General features: G+C 36.1%; 1 protein-coding gene across 5 annotated transcripts in view; it reads right to left on the bottom strand.

Annotated features, from left to right (window-relative positions):
- The window catches only part of PEX5L (peroxisomal biogenesis factor 5 like), a 228,478-nt gene that overhangs the window by 169,098 nt on the left and 41,267 nt on the right, over positions 1-18,113 (bottom strand). For 3 of the 5 annotated variants that reach the window (XM_077770569.1, XM_077770565.1, XM_077770566.1), the window contains exons 1-2: positions 2,241-3,059; positions 702-773 (exon numbers count right to left, since the gene is read on the bottom strand). The exons of the other annotated variants lie outside the window; for them this stretch is intronic. In XM_077770569.1, coding sequence (XP_077626695.1) covers positions 702-773; positions 2,241-2,333 — 165 coding nt within the window. In that variant the 5' untranslated portion in view covers positions 2,334-3,059. Of the gene's footprint in view, positions 1-701; positions 774-2,240; positions 3,060-18,113 lie in introns of those variants that run through there. 5 annotated transcript variants of the gene reach the window in all.

Raw genomic sequence — 18,113 nt, 5'->3', positions numbered from 1 at the left:
AATTAACAGAGACATTAAGGGCCAATGCCAATTCAGTGGCGTTAGTTGGAAACCTTCCATTACCTGGTATGTCATTGTTTATGGTCTATTAAGCAGCTCTCATTCCACCTTATGGTCCCATATAAAATCCAAGCTAGATGTTTTTAAAATCACAGGCAGTATTAAAGAATATTAAGTAGCTTCTTCTTTTTATTTTAAAAAAAAAACACCTCTACATTTATTGCAGAGATTCTGATAAAGTAATTTGGGCAATATATACGTTTTCAACTCCCCAGTATTTTTAGTCTTTTACCCCCTTTCCCTTAAAACATATTCATTGTTTCGCACTAATGTTAGCTTTCTCACTTTCAAAATAGCACAATTTCTGATTCTTGTTTAATTTTTTTCTCCAACCAAATTATCATTGCTGTATTGATTCATTTGTCACGGGGGCATGTAATTTTCTAAAAGTTCTCTTATTTTGTTCTGCTTTATTTTTCATTGTCTTTACATATAGAACATGCATGTTGACATCATATAGAAGTCAGTGGATCGAAGGGATCATATGGAGAGGCTTAGCTGCTCTCAAAATCTATCTTGTTAAGCAGGCCTTAGTTGGATAGGCTGATACAGGCACCAGGGCAGGACCAAACAATCAAAGGGCCTCACTTGTCAAAGATCTATAGTGCAACAGTAGAAAATGTATGTAAGCATTCACTTACCTGCTTTTGATCAACAATTATTTCGAGGTCTTCATCACCGCTTAGTTTTCCATATCCTTTTTCTTTACTTTTCTTGTGAAAGAATAATTTTAAATGATCATTTAGTTTCTTTCCATTAATAATGTTAATTCCCACTTAATACTTTTTAAATACTTAGCTTTGTTCACTAGTCAAAGTACATCGTTCTTTATGTCAATCTCTCGTGGACAATAGAAAATGTTTTTATTGTCAGACTTCAGGCTTATATTTACTCATCAAGTATTTCTGCCTAGCCTCTCCCATCCAAATTACACCTTTAATCCTTTTCTGAATATTGTTACTTTTTTTCAATTTTGTAGTTTCAAAGCAGATTCTTTAGTAATTTGAGATAGATAAAAAATTCCTTTAAGAGTCCCAGTACATTTTTACTAAAGACTGAAACTGCATTTAGTAATTACACTATGCTTAAGACTTCAACGATTACATGTTTTATTTTAACCCCTTTTATATTTTTAAGAATAGGACAAACATTATACAACTCAGATAACAAATCTTCAGATTCTCTACATTTTCTTATAAATCTGATGAAAACTAACACTGGAAAAAAATAACTCAGAAATAATTTTTAAAAGATGAGTTAAATAATTTTCAAAATTAGGTAGTTTGAGAAGTTGGACCATTTTTTAAAAATGCACTTTGTTGGCATTTTTGTTTTTCCCTCCCCCACCCATGACCAGTCCCCAATTTTCTTCCCCAAAGCAAAAGTTGTAAAGTTAGAAAATATCATAGATCGTTTTAACCATTTCACTATTGTGCTACAGGAGAAAGATAATATGGCTGAGTCTTTTTTTTTCTTTCTCCCAATGCACTTGTTGACAGGAATACCAGAAAAGATGGATTGCTTCTTCATAATTTCAGAAATCATAGTACCTCTGTAGGGGACCAGTAAGGAAAGGAAAATAAAACTCACTACATAGTTAGCTGTAGTTCAATGTTATTATTATTTTTAAAAATCTTCTCTTTAGGCATTAACTGCATCAACCAGAATTAAGAGAACTAAAAATATTTGTGTTGGCATCTATCGTGTCATATTAGGATCCCCATTTCATTGAGGGAAGAACTATATCCTTCAGTGAACATAATGTAAATCTTCTTTACACCGTGGGATACAATTCTTGTCTATTTTTTCCCCTTCCTTCTCAGTAAACATGCTTCCTATTTTCATGGGTTTTTCTGTAATAAAGAGATTTCTGAATCTTCAAGTATTAGGATGCACAAATAAAATCTGAATTCTCATTCATATATTAATGAATTTAGCCACTTAGAACAGACCAGATGGCCACAGTATTTCTCTCTATTATTCTTCTTCTCATTTGAGGTTCCATTTCAGGACTGATGGAAAACAAAAAGAACAGGTTTGGTTTCAATCAAGCTGACTTCCTTCCTATCACTTTGTTTTTGTATCCTTTTAGGCTACTGGTTGCCATAAGATATTGTCCAGAGACCTTCTAATGCAAAACATTTAGAAATGCCTTTTGGAATATTGATCTATATACGTACCAAGTAGCTCATTTGCATGACCCGATTTCTGGACAAAAGGACATTAAGTAGAGTTGGAATGTGGGTCCTTCCATCCATTGCACTGTCAGGCATCCCAGAATTCTTTGCACCAGAGACAGTGGTTTCATTGCCAGAACTTGCTGACCAAAGAACCACAGATCTTGCCCAGCAACAGTATTTATAATGTATGACGATAATCAAAGGATCCCTGAATCATTGTCTTGACTTTGTAAACACTGTGAAATTTTTGGCTAGCACAAAAAGTCATTGAAACTAAAATTTCTTCTTTTCTAATTAATTTTTATCCTAGCGCTTCTAGGTTTCCTGACTGCTGTTCTAGGTTACTAGAATACTTCTTAAAACTACCACACATATTATTAATTATATACATTTTTATATTTCATCCTACACATATAGACTATTCAGCCTCTTTGTCATAAAAGCTCTCAATTTCCCCTTTTTAATGCCCCACTTTCAGACTTTCTTGTGATTAACAAATCACTGATAATTGACATAACAATGTCAGCATTCACCGAACATACTCCAAGATTGCAATTCTACCACTACCAAATTCCACCTTTCCAATTTAATCCCAACTTCCTTTCTGATTTGGGAATATATTTTCCCAGGAAGAGGCTAGGTCAGGGAAGGAGATTATATCCACAACTATTCTAAGTAGAAGTTCACATTTTCCAAGAGTGGAGGGAGGCATTTAGAGCTCTGATTTTGCATTTAAGCCCCTACTCTCCAAACAGCACACAACTGTACACAGAGTCAGAAGCCTTACAGTTTTACTCTAGAGTTAAGCAATATTTTCTAGTTCACCCCATAACCCCAGGGGGATCAATCCTTTTCTAAACCATAATGGTTATTCGCTCACTTACTGCTTATTTCTAGTGCGAGCATAATCCTCTTTCAAGCACTCAGCTTCCCACTTTGACTGCTTAGCTCAGCCAGCCCAGGCAGAGATCTTCAGCTCTCCTCCCTCCTCCCAGCCAGGAATCCCTGTCTTCTATCTATGCACTTTTTCCAAGCACAAAAAGCAACTCCAAAACTTCTGCGTGGTCTTTCACATTAGCCAAAGGGCTGAACTAGAAGGAGAAAGAAAGCTAACTCTCTACTGTCCAAGCGTGAGGAGGCAGGACTTCTGTGGGAGGAGAAGCCGGAGGGTAGTCACTTCCTGTGCCCCTCCCACCTCCCCTGGCAGACACTGGAGCTGAGGATTTCAACTGAGGCAATAAGGTCAGGCCCTCTCCACCACAACCTTAGCAAACTGCCTGCTGATAGTAGATTCTGTGCAGCTGAGAAAGGAGCATCAGTGCTGTGGAGCTAAAATGATGAGGACTTTGAGATTGCAAAAGTGAGGAAAGAGAGAAAGAAAATAGTCATTTGCTGAGAATGCCTCACTCCTTTTAACTCCTTTGACATTGGCTAAGTGTCCAATGCCAAACCCCAAATGCAGCATCTCGCATCTTCCCCACGCCATTCTAAATCCTTTCTGAGTAACTGCAAGGAGAATTGCCTAGTTATTTGTTAGCACTGATAAGTTATTAATACCTTTGAATCAGGGCTATAGTTTCCTTAAGAATTTGAGTCTAACTGGTCAACTTTCCTTTCTGTAGACATTCCACCATCTCTCCTTAACCTTATCTACTTCCTGCTTCCCACCCTTTCATTCTCTCATCCACAAAAGTAGAACAGAAAGGTGGGATTACTCACTTGAATTAGATAAACCATAAAACTTGGAAACTGTATAGAAAAACAGTACATGCCCACAGATGTAGGATGCATTATGTAATAAAATTTTGCAAGTAAGTAACAACAAAACAAAAATAACAACAACAAAAAAAGCAAAACAACAAAACCTGATGGGATAGAGACCTGAAAAATGAAACTGTCTATATTAATTTTAGAATAGGAGTTTATTAAAAAGTAAGAGTTTTAGCCAAAAGACATGGGCCGAATTAAAAGGATTCTTCATACTTATTAGGGATGAAATACATGAAGGAAGCTTTGAAAAGGAAAAGAAACACATTAATTCATTAATTGTGGAAATTAGCCTCAACTGCAATTTTTACCTGACTACAGAATAATAATGTAAGTAAATGTAAAGGTTAAAGATTGCATATAAAAATGCAAATGGGTGCAGCTGCTCAGGAACTACCCTACAATCCAGCAATTGCACTATTGCACTACTAGGTATCTACTCAAAGGATACAAAAATATTGATTTGAAGGATACATGCACGCCAATGTTTATTGCAGCATTATTAACAATAGCCAAATTATGGAAAGGGCCCAAATATCCATCAAATGATGACTGGATAAATTATACGTATACATATATTATATATATAATGGAAAATTACTCAGCCATCAAAAAGAATGAAATATTTCCATTTGCAATGTTGTGGATGGAGTTAGAGAGTATTCTGCTAAATGAAATAAGTCAGAGAAAGACAAATATCATATGATTTCACTCATATGTGGAATTTAAAAAATAAGACAAATGAGCATGTGGGGTGGGGGGGAGGGAAGAGAGAGAGGCAAACCAAAAAACAGACTCATAACTATAGAGAACAAACTGATGGTTACCAGAGGGGAGGTGGGTGAGGAGACGGGTTAAATAGGTGATGGGGATGAAGGAATACACTTGTGTCGAGTATAAAAGTAATGAATCACTAAATTGTACACCTGAAACTAATATTACACTGTATGTTAATGAACTGGAATTTAAATAAAAACTTTAAAAATTTACCTATAAATATTTAAAAATATTTTTACTAGTATTTATTTACTGACAGATAATAGACCCGAATTTAGTAAAGCAAATGTTACATGAAAAGTATATAATATAGACAAAAGAAACAAGGACCTCCCTACTCTCTCTCTCTCTCTCTTTTTTTTTTTAATGGTTGACGGTATTCAATTCTTATCTTCCTATTATCCCCATCTTCCATCCTTTCTTCTCCACCACCTTCTTCCCACAGCCAGCAAAATTGTTCTCCTTGTTCTAAAAGACAACTTCCTCACATCTCCTTTCCCCTAAAGACATTTATTCAATCTCTCTTATCTCTCCACTGTCAAACTTGAAAGAGTGGTCGGCTCACTGGCAACAGCTCCTTCCTTTCTCTTCACTTTTAAACCAATTACAATCAGGTTGCAATTTACAGTAATTGTATTCACAATCACCAATGGACTTCTAATTATCAAATACTCAAGCAGTCCATTTCTAGACCTAATAGTATGAATTAGCTCCCAGTGCAATCTGTGATTGCAGATGTCAAAATAAATGTAAATATTACTTTTTTCAATGGTCAAATTTGTGGCATTAAAAAAATGTCTCTGCTGTTATTTACCCTAATACAGCTATTAAATGGTGTTGCCACCAACTGAATAGGGTCTCCGTGAGAGGGAGGAGGATTGGGAAAAGAAATGATGTGCTGAAAAGGTATGTGTTGACTGTAATGTCTTAGGAAAGTTCATCCAGGTGGAAAGATCCAGTCGGTCAGTCACTTGGATACACAGATCTCTATCTAAGAAGAGAGATAAGGGCAGGACATATGGATCGCTGGGGATAACTCAAATTGCAGGAGTGGATGAGCTCACTAAAAAAGAAAGCAAAAGAGATAAGGACTAAGGCCAGAGTCCTGGGGAATTATTATGTTTAAAGAACCAGAATAAGAAAAGAAAAGAACTCAGTGAAGGAGGCTGAATAGGAGTGCTCCTGCGTGTGGGAGAACCAGGAGGACACGGTCACGGAAAGAGCGCTAGACAGCGTCAGACGCTGATGAATGGTTAAGAAAGGATGTATACGGCACACTCTCATTGTATTGGACATTCTAGAAGTCAGCTAGGACCTTAGGGAGAGAAGAATGCCTCGGAACCAAGAGAGAGTAAATTAGTGACTGCACTGGTAGTCAGGGAGTACAGATATGGAGAAAGGAACTTATTTTCCCTTAGAAAAGCTTGAATGAAAAGAGAAAGGGAAGAATTTATTAAGATAGTAGANAGATCATGACCTAAGTGAAAGTCGGACGCTTAACCGACTAAGCCACCCAGGCGCCCCTCTACCACAGTTTTTAAAAAGGGTGGCAGGGGAGGTCTGGGTGGCTCAGTAGGTTAAGCGTCCCACTTTGGCTCAGGTCATGATCTCATGGTTCGTGGGTTCGGCCCCAAGTCCTGTGCTGACAGTTCAGAGCCTGGAGGCTGCTTCGGATTCTGTCTCCCTCTCTCTGCCCCTCCCCAGCTCGTGTTCACGCTCTCTCTTTCTCTCAAAAATAAATAAACATTTAAAAAAATTTTTAAAAAGGCTGGGAAGGAAGATGAGTGGAAAGACAAAAATAGAGGGAAAGAATACTGGGAAAATTACAGTTCCCCCCTCCCTTGTGTAAAGGTACTGAGTACACTTATAGTTCAAAAAGGAGCTAGTGAAGAAAGGAAAGCTGTAGATAGATGCCAGAGGATGAGGGGCTGGAATTCATGAGGCAGGAAAGTAAGAACAAAGGCCTTTTGGAGAATAACTGCATGCTTCTCCTTGAAAATTTATAGTTATTTGACATATATTTAGAGAAGAAAAATCTGTAAGGATACATACCAAATATTAAAAGTACTTTTCTCTGGGAAATGGAATTATTCATGATCTATGTGTTCTCTTTATACTTGGGAGTACTTTTTGAAAGAAGAATGAATTTCTTTCATAATAAAACCGAAAGTAAACAAAGTGTGATTGCTTGAAAGATCCATAAAATTGCCATAGAAAAGACTCATTTAAAGTCACTTTGCAGAAAAACAACTGGGTCAGGGCTTTACCCTTCCTTTATTATGTTTCTGGAGGAATAAAAGCTTATTTTGTAAAAAAAAAAAAAAATGTAGCGATTCATGCTATAGTTATTGCTGAAGTCCCTTGTGGCAAATGTGGTAGTATGGTGAAGTGAATGTTTTGTTTATTGCATTTAATATGCCTCTTTCCTCTTGACTCTCCTTTATAATATTAAGCTTCTCAATTCTTTGACATCATTTGGGTCCCATGTCCCTTCATTTTTAAAGATCCACAGTGTCAGCACAGTCACAAACACCACTGCTACGGAGCCAAAGAAACAATGAAAAGAGAAAACGGGAAACGAGGGAGAAGGAAGTGTTTCTTCCCAAAGGCCTGGAATAAGAGAGTTTTCCTGTGATCAGGACATAAACCAGGGCAGACTTTTGAAATAGAAACTAACCACATTACTAATTAAAAGGATAATTTTTAGATCTTTTATTTTTCTTATATATATGGAGGAAATCAACTTTCTGAAGGAAAAATATCATCATCAAGAGAATCATTTGCAGAGGGGCTTGTTAAGTCTGGCATTTTTCGAAAACTATTTTTTTGTTTCTAAAAGACATTTACAGTTGTGTCCCCCTACCCCACCCACCCTCAGCATGGTATGGTAAACATATGTGGTAAAACAATGTTATGGTATGGTGAAACATATATATGGTAAAACAAAATAGCCACAGGGAACAGTTTTTGAGGTTTGGGCCAGGTTTGGGCAAACATAACCTATGGCAATCAAACTCAGTTCTAAAGGTGTATTTCTGGCTGAAAAAAGAAATACAAGGACAACAGCCATGACTTAAACCATGTTTTAAGTCATAGACATATGTCTAGATATTTAGTAGTATTTTAAAATCTTAATTCAAATCTAATTGGGAAAATAGGCATTCTGGTTATTTAGTAGTTGGATAATAAAATGGCAGTGACACACAATACAATTTTCACTAAAGCCTCACTGTCCCTCCTTACTGGCTTTCATATCTTTAGCATGGCTTGTGGTCTTTAGAAAATAACCTGAAAATCTAATAAAGCTTCTTAAAGGTATTTTCTATTCTCCAAGTTTTCCAAAGATGAAAATTCAGCATAAATAATCATTGAGGCTACTCAATCTTGTATCATTATGCAATAGCATTTTCTTAAAATGCAATAGCATTTTCTTAAAGTCCGTATGAGGTATATACCTTCTTATACACCTTTGTAATATTATATTGTGAAAAGTTGCCAACATACATCAAATTTAAAAGAATTTTAAAGTGAGCACTTGTATACTTTCTACCTAGATTCTACCACTAACATTTTATTATACTTGCTTTTTTTGCATATCTATTCATCTATCTGCTGTGATGCATTTTGAAAGGATAGTACATTTCTACACCTTCTTTCCAAGGCTTATCGTATTTAGTTTACTTTTAAAATTCAGAAAAGCAAAAAAATTTGTTCAGTAAGCCTCTAAAATAAGAACACAAAAAGTTCAGGATTTGTTCCCCTACAGCAAATTGTTGCTTTCTTTTGAGAAGCAGATCAGTGAACTCCATTTCTAGCATCAAGTGCTAGTTACAGGTCCTACCTATCACCAGGATCAGGAAAGAGGATTTCTGATCAAAGGGCTGGGTTTTTTTTTTGTTTGTTTTTGTTTTGTTTTGTTTTTTATAGTTCTGTCAAAAGCAAGTGATCAAACAACTCAACTTTTTGAAGAGACAAACGCATGGTGTGATAGGCAGTTCCAGCTGATAGTAATCATCACGTCCTCAATTTCATATCCTTTGATCATCAATGTTTCCTGCAAACAAATTCACTTTATTCTGCACTAAATAAGAAGTATTCACCTTTGGGACATGCAACAAAAGTAGCAAGCTTCAACAGGGCTAGGAAGGCTAATGCCTTCTCAGGTTACATATGCTCTGAGAAACAGTAGTGCTTGGGTGGTTTGTTGAGATTAAGTAGGCAGACAACAAAAATTACACTTGAAATTTCAGTTATGTCCGATTCAGCAATGTTCCACATTACTTTGAGGACAATAAGTAAACTCTTCTTAACCCTCCCTCAGTCCCCAAACCAAACAAAACCACTTTCAAAGAGAAAACAAACAAAATATGATGTCCTTCTTCACAGGAAAATTCTGAGTCCAATTTTTTCATCAGGAAGATTCTTGTCTCTACAAAAATAAATTTTCTAATTTTCTCTAGACATGGCTTTTAAAACTGTTAGTGCAGTGGTATGTAGCATGCAATGACTGATATATAAAAAATTGTTTTCCGTCCATTGAAGACAATAACTGAAAAATGATATGTTTTAATCTATTAGATTTTTTGGCATTATGTAGTCTCGGTGCTATTTCTAAAGCAAGGTGAAACTAACAAGTAGTCCCATTTGACAGTTTCACCTGTCATCACTCAAACAGCAGGACCGGAGTGGTGTCAGTGTAAGATAGGTAAGGAACCTGAGAGAACTGTCATTATTTCAGATCCCCAAATGGCAAATGAATACTACTATCACTTTAAAACATTTACCTCCCCGCCTCCTACAAAAAAATGAATAAAAAGGCAAACTATGTATTCTGTATCTTTGCTGCTTGAGAAAAAAAAGAAATAATCTATTTAAAACTAAACTATTACTTGATGTTCTTCTGATATCTGTTGACACAGTTTCCTATTTTTATATGCATTGGCTGTAGCAGATGGGATGGAACCATGTTACCCAATCTCAAACATACCTGTGTTTATCATTGGCCTCTCCAGTGGTTCCTTTTCTCTCTCACTGGTAGTCAGCACACCTGGCATACACCTGCCACTGACTTCCTTTGTAATAATTGATCTGAACATGATGATTTTATGTCTTCATGAAGGAAAACAGCAATATTTTCATTTTAATAAAAATTTTTAAAAAGCCGAGTTGTTTCCATAAGCATTCTGCCCCCTAACTATATTATGCCTCTATTTTCATACATTCTCTAAACTTGCCATTGTTTTGACATGTTGACACATGTTCAAGAAAAATTTGTTTTATGAAATCTTGTTTTCAAGAAGAGCCAGCCCAAAGCTTGTGTTTGGGCCATAAAATCCATGCAAAAAGTTACCATTAAAGGTACATCTATGTGACTGATTGATTTATAACTAGCTTTTCTGTTATGGCTCAGATGAATTTTGAGGATTTTTTTTCCACCTGGATCTACACACAGACATGACAGACATGACAGCTTTGAATAAATCCCTCCTGTTCCTGAAAGCAACATTTCCCAGAGGCATAGCCATTACTCTCACCTCTGGGCTCTCTCACTTGGCTTTAGTAACCTTAGGAAACCTAAATCCATACCACAATTCTCATCAATTCTCCATCAATCTCCCTATGGCTTCTTTAATTCGTCCCTTTTCTCTAGTGGCTTATAAATTCACTGATGACAACGTTACAAATAAGACACGGCTATTCCTAAAGGGTGGGCAGGTCTGGGGGTCCTATCCATCTTCTTCATGGATAGAAGCTTCCGGGTAATTACTTGTTGAAGAATCTCTTCTAAGCCACAGGGACAAGAAAGATCTGGGGCCACAGACAGCTCGTTTATCTACTAGACATGCGGTAATCAGTGAAAAGATGAAAACGACAGAGTCTAGAGAACATAGGCAATTGCATACATTACTTTATGACAAACATCAACTACCACCTTGGTTGATATAGAAAGTGTTACTACTAATTAGGGAGAAAATACAGCAGCTTGTAATTAAAGGCAAAGTTAAAATAATTTCATTCATATAAAGTATTGTGACCAAACACCTGAGCTCAAATATTCAGTGAATCCTTGGCTCAAGGAGTTTAATGCCTAGAAATTATGTATTTGAGTCATGAAGGCAAGATTAATGTAAGAAGATACAAAGCAGATTATGTAGCAATGTTGGACACTCAAGTATTTGAGTTTGTTTAGGCAAAGTTGTATTAGTTTGACCAATGGTTGCTTCATGTTGATTCACTCATGATTCCTTTGGCACTAGGAAGCTAGCTGGATTCATTCAATACAATTATGTGTTGCTATCACAAAAAAAGTAGTAGGTAGTGGATTACTTCTGACATTTTACCAAATTTGATATTATATTTTTTCCATTACTAGAAAAAACAAGCACAAATGCACTCAAATACACTGGCACTTTGGTGATTTTTACAGGAAATTTTAGATGACTTTATCAGCTAATAAGAAAGAAATGGTCTTCAAAAAACAACAATTATAAAACCTCTCTTGTTTGGTGATCAGATAAGGGATATAAGAAGCTTCTTAAATATGGCAATTTTAATATTCCAAAGCATGAGTATGAAGTATGTTCATTTAATTCATGGATTTTATACTTTGTACAACACTGTGATCCAAATGATGAGGAGAGGCCATCCCAGTGGAATAGAGGGCTGGACTGGGTTGTGGGTCTGGGGAGCAAGCGTGAAGAAGAGTGATGAGGCAAGTGCAGAAGAGTTAAGAATAAAGGTAAGAGACTGTAGGGCCTTCTAACATCTGGGAGGAGGCTGGTGTGGCTAGGGCAGATTGGAGGTTTGGGGGAGGGATGCCAGATGAGGTTGGCAGGAAGGCGGAGTCTTAAAAATCCCGCCTTTATGTTAAGGCAATGTGCAGCTGTTGCAGGGTTTTAAGCAGGAGAATGGCATTATCAAATCTGTGCTTTAGGAAGCCCAACCTGCTGAAAGGCTGGGAAATGGACTGGAGGAATGAAGACCAGAGGCAAGGAGAGCAAATGGGGGCTACTGAAGGGGTTGGTGTGTGATAGTCATGGATCCTGTTTAAACATAAATTGAGATAGCTGACCACACATAACTTTTATTAATACATGCTTAATTCATCATATTCTGTATCATGAGATTACTTCTTCAATACTGGCCATATAAAGTAACACATTTTCTGTAGTCGGGAATTAAATAAGCAGTGAATGGGCCTATAAGTGACACACTCAAGGCACTCATTTAACTTGGTCATGTATAAAATTATTTTAGAAAAAAATCCAACTAAAAAAGATTTTGGGAGATATAGAGATAAATGGTTAGCTAGAGAGAAATATAATATACTTTGACTAAGATAGGGTAACATTTTGCACTTAGCAAAGATACATATTTTTGTACTCTGTAAAGTCCTAAAGCAATATCTAAACTTTTCTTGTTGTTTCTTGTTATTGGACAAAAACAAAGAGAGTCTGTTTAAGAAAATACAATGTGAAATTGTTCAGTGTTGCAGAACATCTAAAAGGATTTATTGTGATTTTTGACATCTTTATGCAAACCTAAGAATTCTACTGCTTAGGGATTAATAAAATATTGCAAAGATGTATACTCACTTGAGTGTATTTGGGATATCATCCAACCTAATGTGCTTTTAAAAGAATGGAAATGGCATATTTAATTTTTTTAATGTTTTTATTTATTTTTGAGGGGAGGAGGGGAAGAATGAGAGGGAGACAGACTCCAAAGCAGGCTCTCCAGGCTCTGAGCTGTCAGCACAGAGCATGATGCAGGGCTCGAACTCACAAGTTGTGAGATCATGACCTGGGCTGATGTTGCTCAAATGATTGAGCCACCCAGGCACCTCTGGAGATGGCATATTTAGAGCTTGGTTAAAAACACCAAACAGTTGCTTCCATTGCATTTCATTTGTTTTTAACTTGTCAGAGGATAAAACTCTAATGGGAGAAAGCTGGAGTAAGGTAAGGTAGAGTAAGGCAGAGTCAACCACAATATTTATCATCTTGCTCAATGTTTGGAGATTCTTGCTACTTAATGAGACATTCTTTTGTTTCGATATTCAAAAATAGTTACATGTTACATGAAAAATATTGAAGGATATTCAGCTATGTAAGCAAACCTCAGGGGTACAGAATGAACTTTCTAGAAGACGACAGCATCCCAGTGAGTACAGATGACTACTGAAAGTCTTCTTTGAATTTTTATCTTTGCATTTGTCCTTTTTTCCTCCTTAGGAATCAAACCTCAAATCTTAGGCATTTCTATGATGGAAGTCATCACAAAATTTTGAAGAGGCAATGAGAATGACTTCTTGAACAACACAGAGCAGAGAAATTTCAGTGATGAAGAGCACGAGCTTGATTGAGAGCACTGTAAGGGTTCCTTTGAAGACTCTCCTTGCAATCTCAGATTAATGTCTCAAAGTGAATAATATATTGATAATATATGACTGAGAGACAGAAGAATGACTGATGCTCAATTACTTTAAATACATCTTTGGAAGTCGGTACTGAATTTAATGAGTCTTTTAAAAACTCCTGCACTCTTGTAAAACTGTCCTGGGAGTGAGTGTGGGAGTTTTAAAGAGAAAAGAAGCAAGGCTTTACTAAGGAACAACTAAATTGTGATGCATAGTATGGTGCTCCAAATGGTAAAATCTTTTTAAACTTATAAAAGCAACATCTTTTCCTTACAAGAAACAGTAGAAAAATTACTTTTATTTTTATTTTATTTTTTTTTAAATATTTTTATTTATTTCTAGGAGAGGGAGAGAGAGACAGCGTGAGCAGGGGAGGGTCAGAGAGAGAGGGAGACACAGACTCTGAAACAGGCTCCAGGCTCTGAGCTGGCAGTCAGCACAGAGCCCGATGCGGGGCTCGAACCCACGAACCGCGAGATCATGACCTAAGCGAAAGTCGGACGGTCAACCGACTAAGCCACCCAGGCGCCCCGAAAAATTATTTTTAAAGTACAGAAGTGTGCCTATCACATTGTTGGTGCTCAGTAAATATTTTTTTAATTAAAAAAATTATTTTATACTTGAGAGAGAGAGAGAGAACAGGGGAAGGGCAGAGAGATAGAGACAGAATTTGAAGCAGGCTCCAGGCTCTGAGCTGTCAACACAGAGCCTGGCACAGGGCTCGAACACTTGAGCAGTGAGATCATGACCTGAGCTGAAGTCAGATACTTAACCAACTGAGCCACTCAGGCGCCCCAGTGCTCAGTAAATATTTAATGAAATACTTTTGCTTTGTGACAAAAAATAAAAAGAAGATTAATTATTTGCATAACTTCTAACCCCTCTTAACGTCTCTCGCAGATGCCATTCCAAAAAAAAAGTTTATATACATATACATATATGAATGTATGTATAAATATATATTCATAAATACATATGTCTTTTTCTGACATAAATGTGATTGTAGTACAAATGCCAAACAACTCCTTTTACTTAATAAATTGTGAATATCATTTCATGTTAACACACATCCATATCTACTTTACACATCCAAATCTACCTTACATTAACAGTTTTTGTTAAGAAAGTTTAAGAAACTCTGGAAACCATTAGAATGAAGAATGCCTTTAACACATAAGAGAAAATAACACATAAGTATTGTCCATATAATTGTATTAATCCCTATGCAGTACAATTTTTAGGTTTGCATAAAGATGTCAAAAATCACAATAAATCCTTTTAGATGTTCTGCAACACTGAACAATTTCACATTGTATTTTCTTAAACAGACTCTTGATGTCCAAGATTCTTTCAGGTGGTCTGTGAAGTTAAAACTATTTTCATAATAGTACAAAAGCATTATTTACTTTTTTGCTGTGTTGACATTTGTATTGATAGTGCAAAAGCAACAAGGGTAAAACCGTTACCACCTTAGCATAAATCAAGATGGTGGCACCAAACTTTACTAGTTGGGAACAGGAAAGACCATTTAAAATTAAATGTAAATTATTGTTACTTAAAAATGATGGGCAAATTATGTTTGCATAAACTTAGGAATCTGGAACTTTTTTTTCTTGAAGATAAATGAAGATTTTCAATTCAAGGAAAACAACAATGTTTCTTGCCAAAATTCAAGTTTTCAATGAAAGCTAGAATTCTGAAAAACATCTATCACTGCCAGTCTAATAATTTCTCAATAATTAAAGACATTTCTGATGAGATTAGAGGTGATAATGAAGAGGTTTTTGATATTGTATAATGAAGTAGGGCAACAGCTGAATATATGGATAACTCAGTGAGCCTATATTTTCCAAATGACCAATGCATGGTAGATTATCAAAGCTATCCATGGGTTAAAGATCCAATCAGAATGTAAGGAAAACCAATGGATATTAATGTAAAAAACACAAAGTTCATTGATATCATTTTAGATTCTGCAGTGCTACCAAACTTTAAGAAATATCACCTGTTTATGTTTGGTGCAGAATCGAAGAATATCCTTAAGTATTTGATAAGGCTATGAAAATACTACTTCCTTTCTCAACTGTATATTTCTGTGAAGACATATTTTTCTTCTTATATTTCAACCAAGAAGAAAAAATTGCAACAGATTAGATGTAAAAACAGGAATAAGAATTCAATTTTCTTCTAGTAAGCTCTTCTATTAGAGAGATTTGCCAAAATATAAAATAATGCCACACTTCCCACTAAAATTTCTACTTGTTTTGAAAACAGAGTTTTTACAAAAAATGTTAGTGGTGTTAGTATGTAATTTTTAAAAGATTAATAATCCATAGTTAAAAATTTTTTAAAGTTTACTTCTCTAATATAGTAAATGCCAATAGACATAACCCACACAAACAAAAGCTCTTTAATATTTTTAAGAACACAGAGGGGCTCTGAGACAAAAGTTTGGAAACCATTTATAATTAGAAAGATTATAAACTTGTTCCGAGGTGATAGAATACTTTGACCTTGAAAAATTAGTTTTTATTTCCCTTCTTTCAATGATAAAGCCAACTTATCTCTTTTGGATTCTGGTGGAAAATTCCATAATAGACTGTGTCAAAAATTACCTGGTTTGTCCCATGATAGATTTCATTGTGTGTTACTTATTATGTATTTGAAATACATTTAATGACTACATCTTTAGAGTTTACAAATACTTATACATGGCTTATATCCTTTACTCTTTTTGGCCGTTCCATGAAGGTAGGTTTTATTCTCCTTTTTGAAGCTGAGGAAATGGATAATGAGAGACAAAAAGGGCTTCATCCATCTAGAAAGTGCTAGAACACAGAATCAAATTCAGGTCTGTTGACCTTCTGTTACTGTGCTCTTTTTGTATCTTTGGGTGGAAAAAGTATCTTTTGGTTATCATCAGCTTAGACTGTACACTTCAGTTTTTGTACAATAGAAACAAGGGCTGAGTATTTTGAGTTTGGTCAGAGGTCTTGACTTCTCCCAGCCAAGCCATATGGAATAGTGCTTTGTATATATTGGGTCCTGTTATTATTATTTTTCCTATTTAGCATAACAGTGTAATCCTGAATAAGGCCAGAGGAGCTTGGGTGTCACCCAGCTCTTAGGTCAAATATGAAAGGGCTCAGTCAATAAGACAGAAATAGAGGAATGACATACAAAAAGCTCCAGAACCACTGTAGGCCTGAACAACAACAGAACAGTTTCCAGAGGTCATTCTATATATGCTATTGACCTACACCTCAACTCAGCATCCAAATTTAGAGGTGAGCAGATAGGACACTCTATCTATCCCTTTTCTGTTTACCAGGCCTGGCCCAAACCAGCATTGAATGGCACTGGACATCCTCCCCTTTAGTCGCTTCTTTCCTTCTACCATCTCAGGCTGCAGGAGCCAACACAATGAGTCTTGAGAATCCAGGCAAGATTTTTCAACCTTAGCTTTAAACACCATTTTCTCTGTTTTCCTAATTTTGGTCCTATTTGTTTCACACTTGAATCCTCTCTCTGCTTACTCCCTTCAGAAAGATGCACTATTTGGATGAACCACGTAGGTCCTAATTAGTGTCTCTCTGGGGTCTTTCTGCCTCCACCTCAGTCACACTTTGCTTGCAAACAAGGCAACCTGCTTCTGACCGAGGTTTCTGAGCCCTTCTTGCAGATGCAGGAGGACTCAGCACTAAATGGGCTAAAAAGAAGTCCCACAGTATGAGAGCATAAGTCAGACTTCCTGGTGGCTCTTGCAGAGCCCTTCAACTATATGATGTTCAGGGGCAATGCTGGTAAGCTTTTGCTGGGTATACAAGATGAGACAGATTCTGGAAGTTAAGATAGGTAAGAGTTTGTAGAAAGAGTAGTTCATTAGCAGAGAGATATTAAAAAAAAGTTTTAGTTTATTTATTTATTTTGAGAGAGAGAGAGGCATAGAGAGAGGGAGAGAAAGAATCCCAAGCAGGCTCTGCACTGTCAGCCATGGAGCTCAATCCCACGAATCATGAGATCATGACCTGATCCAAAATCAAGAGTTGGATGCTCAACCAACTGAGCCACCCAGGTGCCTCCATTAGCAGAGAAACGTTAATGTATTCATTTATCTGTATGTTGATCCCAACACAGTACATGCACATATTGATACCAAATAAGAATAATGATCATAACAGCTAGCACCCATAGAACAATCTCATAATTTTTCCTATATAAATACAACTTCATGGACCAATAATAAGATGATAATGACTCACTAAGAGTTTCAGATTGTTATAATAAATTTACCTCAGGGAGGATGGTTTGGTATTCATCAGAATGAAGACTTTACATATGTTATCTCACTTAATTCTCATATACCATGAGTTTGTTTACATTTTTCTTAGTTCTCAAATGAGGAAATTGAAGTCCTAAAGGTTTAGAATTTTTTTTTTCAGGGTCATGTCCAAAGTAATACAACCTATAAGTATCAGAACACAGTCAGAACATAAGATTTTCTGACCAGTCCAAAAGTTTGGATTCTTTTCAGCACATCTCCCTACCTCAATAATATTTCCATTTGATTGACAGCTTGGATGACTTAATGAAAAAATGCAGGTTTGATTAAGTAGAACAAGAAAAAATTAAGGAAAGTCAACAACCCCTTTGTGCTTTTTATAGACAAACTTCCAACTCAAAGACATACAACAAAGAGGTAAAAGGTCAGCCTCTGAGGTTAGATTGCTTGGTTAAAAGCCAGCTCTACCATATAGCTTTGGGCAAATTAGGTAACTTTTCTTTGTCCATGTGTTCTCATTTGAGAATAATAACAGAACCTATCTCCTTGAGTTGTTGAGGGAAAAAATTAATTAATACATATAAAGTGCTGAGAACAGTGCTTGACACATTTCATACACTCAATAAAT

The sequence above is a fragment of the Crocuta crocuta genome, unplaced genomic scaffold, assembly GCF_008692635.1.
Source record: "Crocuta crocuta isolate KB4526 unplaced genomic scaffold, BGI_CrCroc_1.0 scaffold256, whole genome shotgun sequence".
NCBI classification, from domain to species: domain Eukaryota; kingdom Metazoa; phylum Chordata; class Mammalia; order Carnivora; family Hyaenidae; genus Crocuta; species Crocuta crocuta.
The sequence above is the reverse complement of the archived record's forward strand: the minus strand, read 5'-3'. Positions and strand labels throughout refer to the sequence as shown.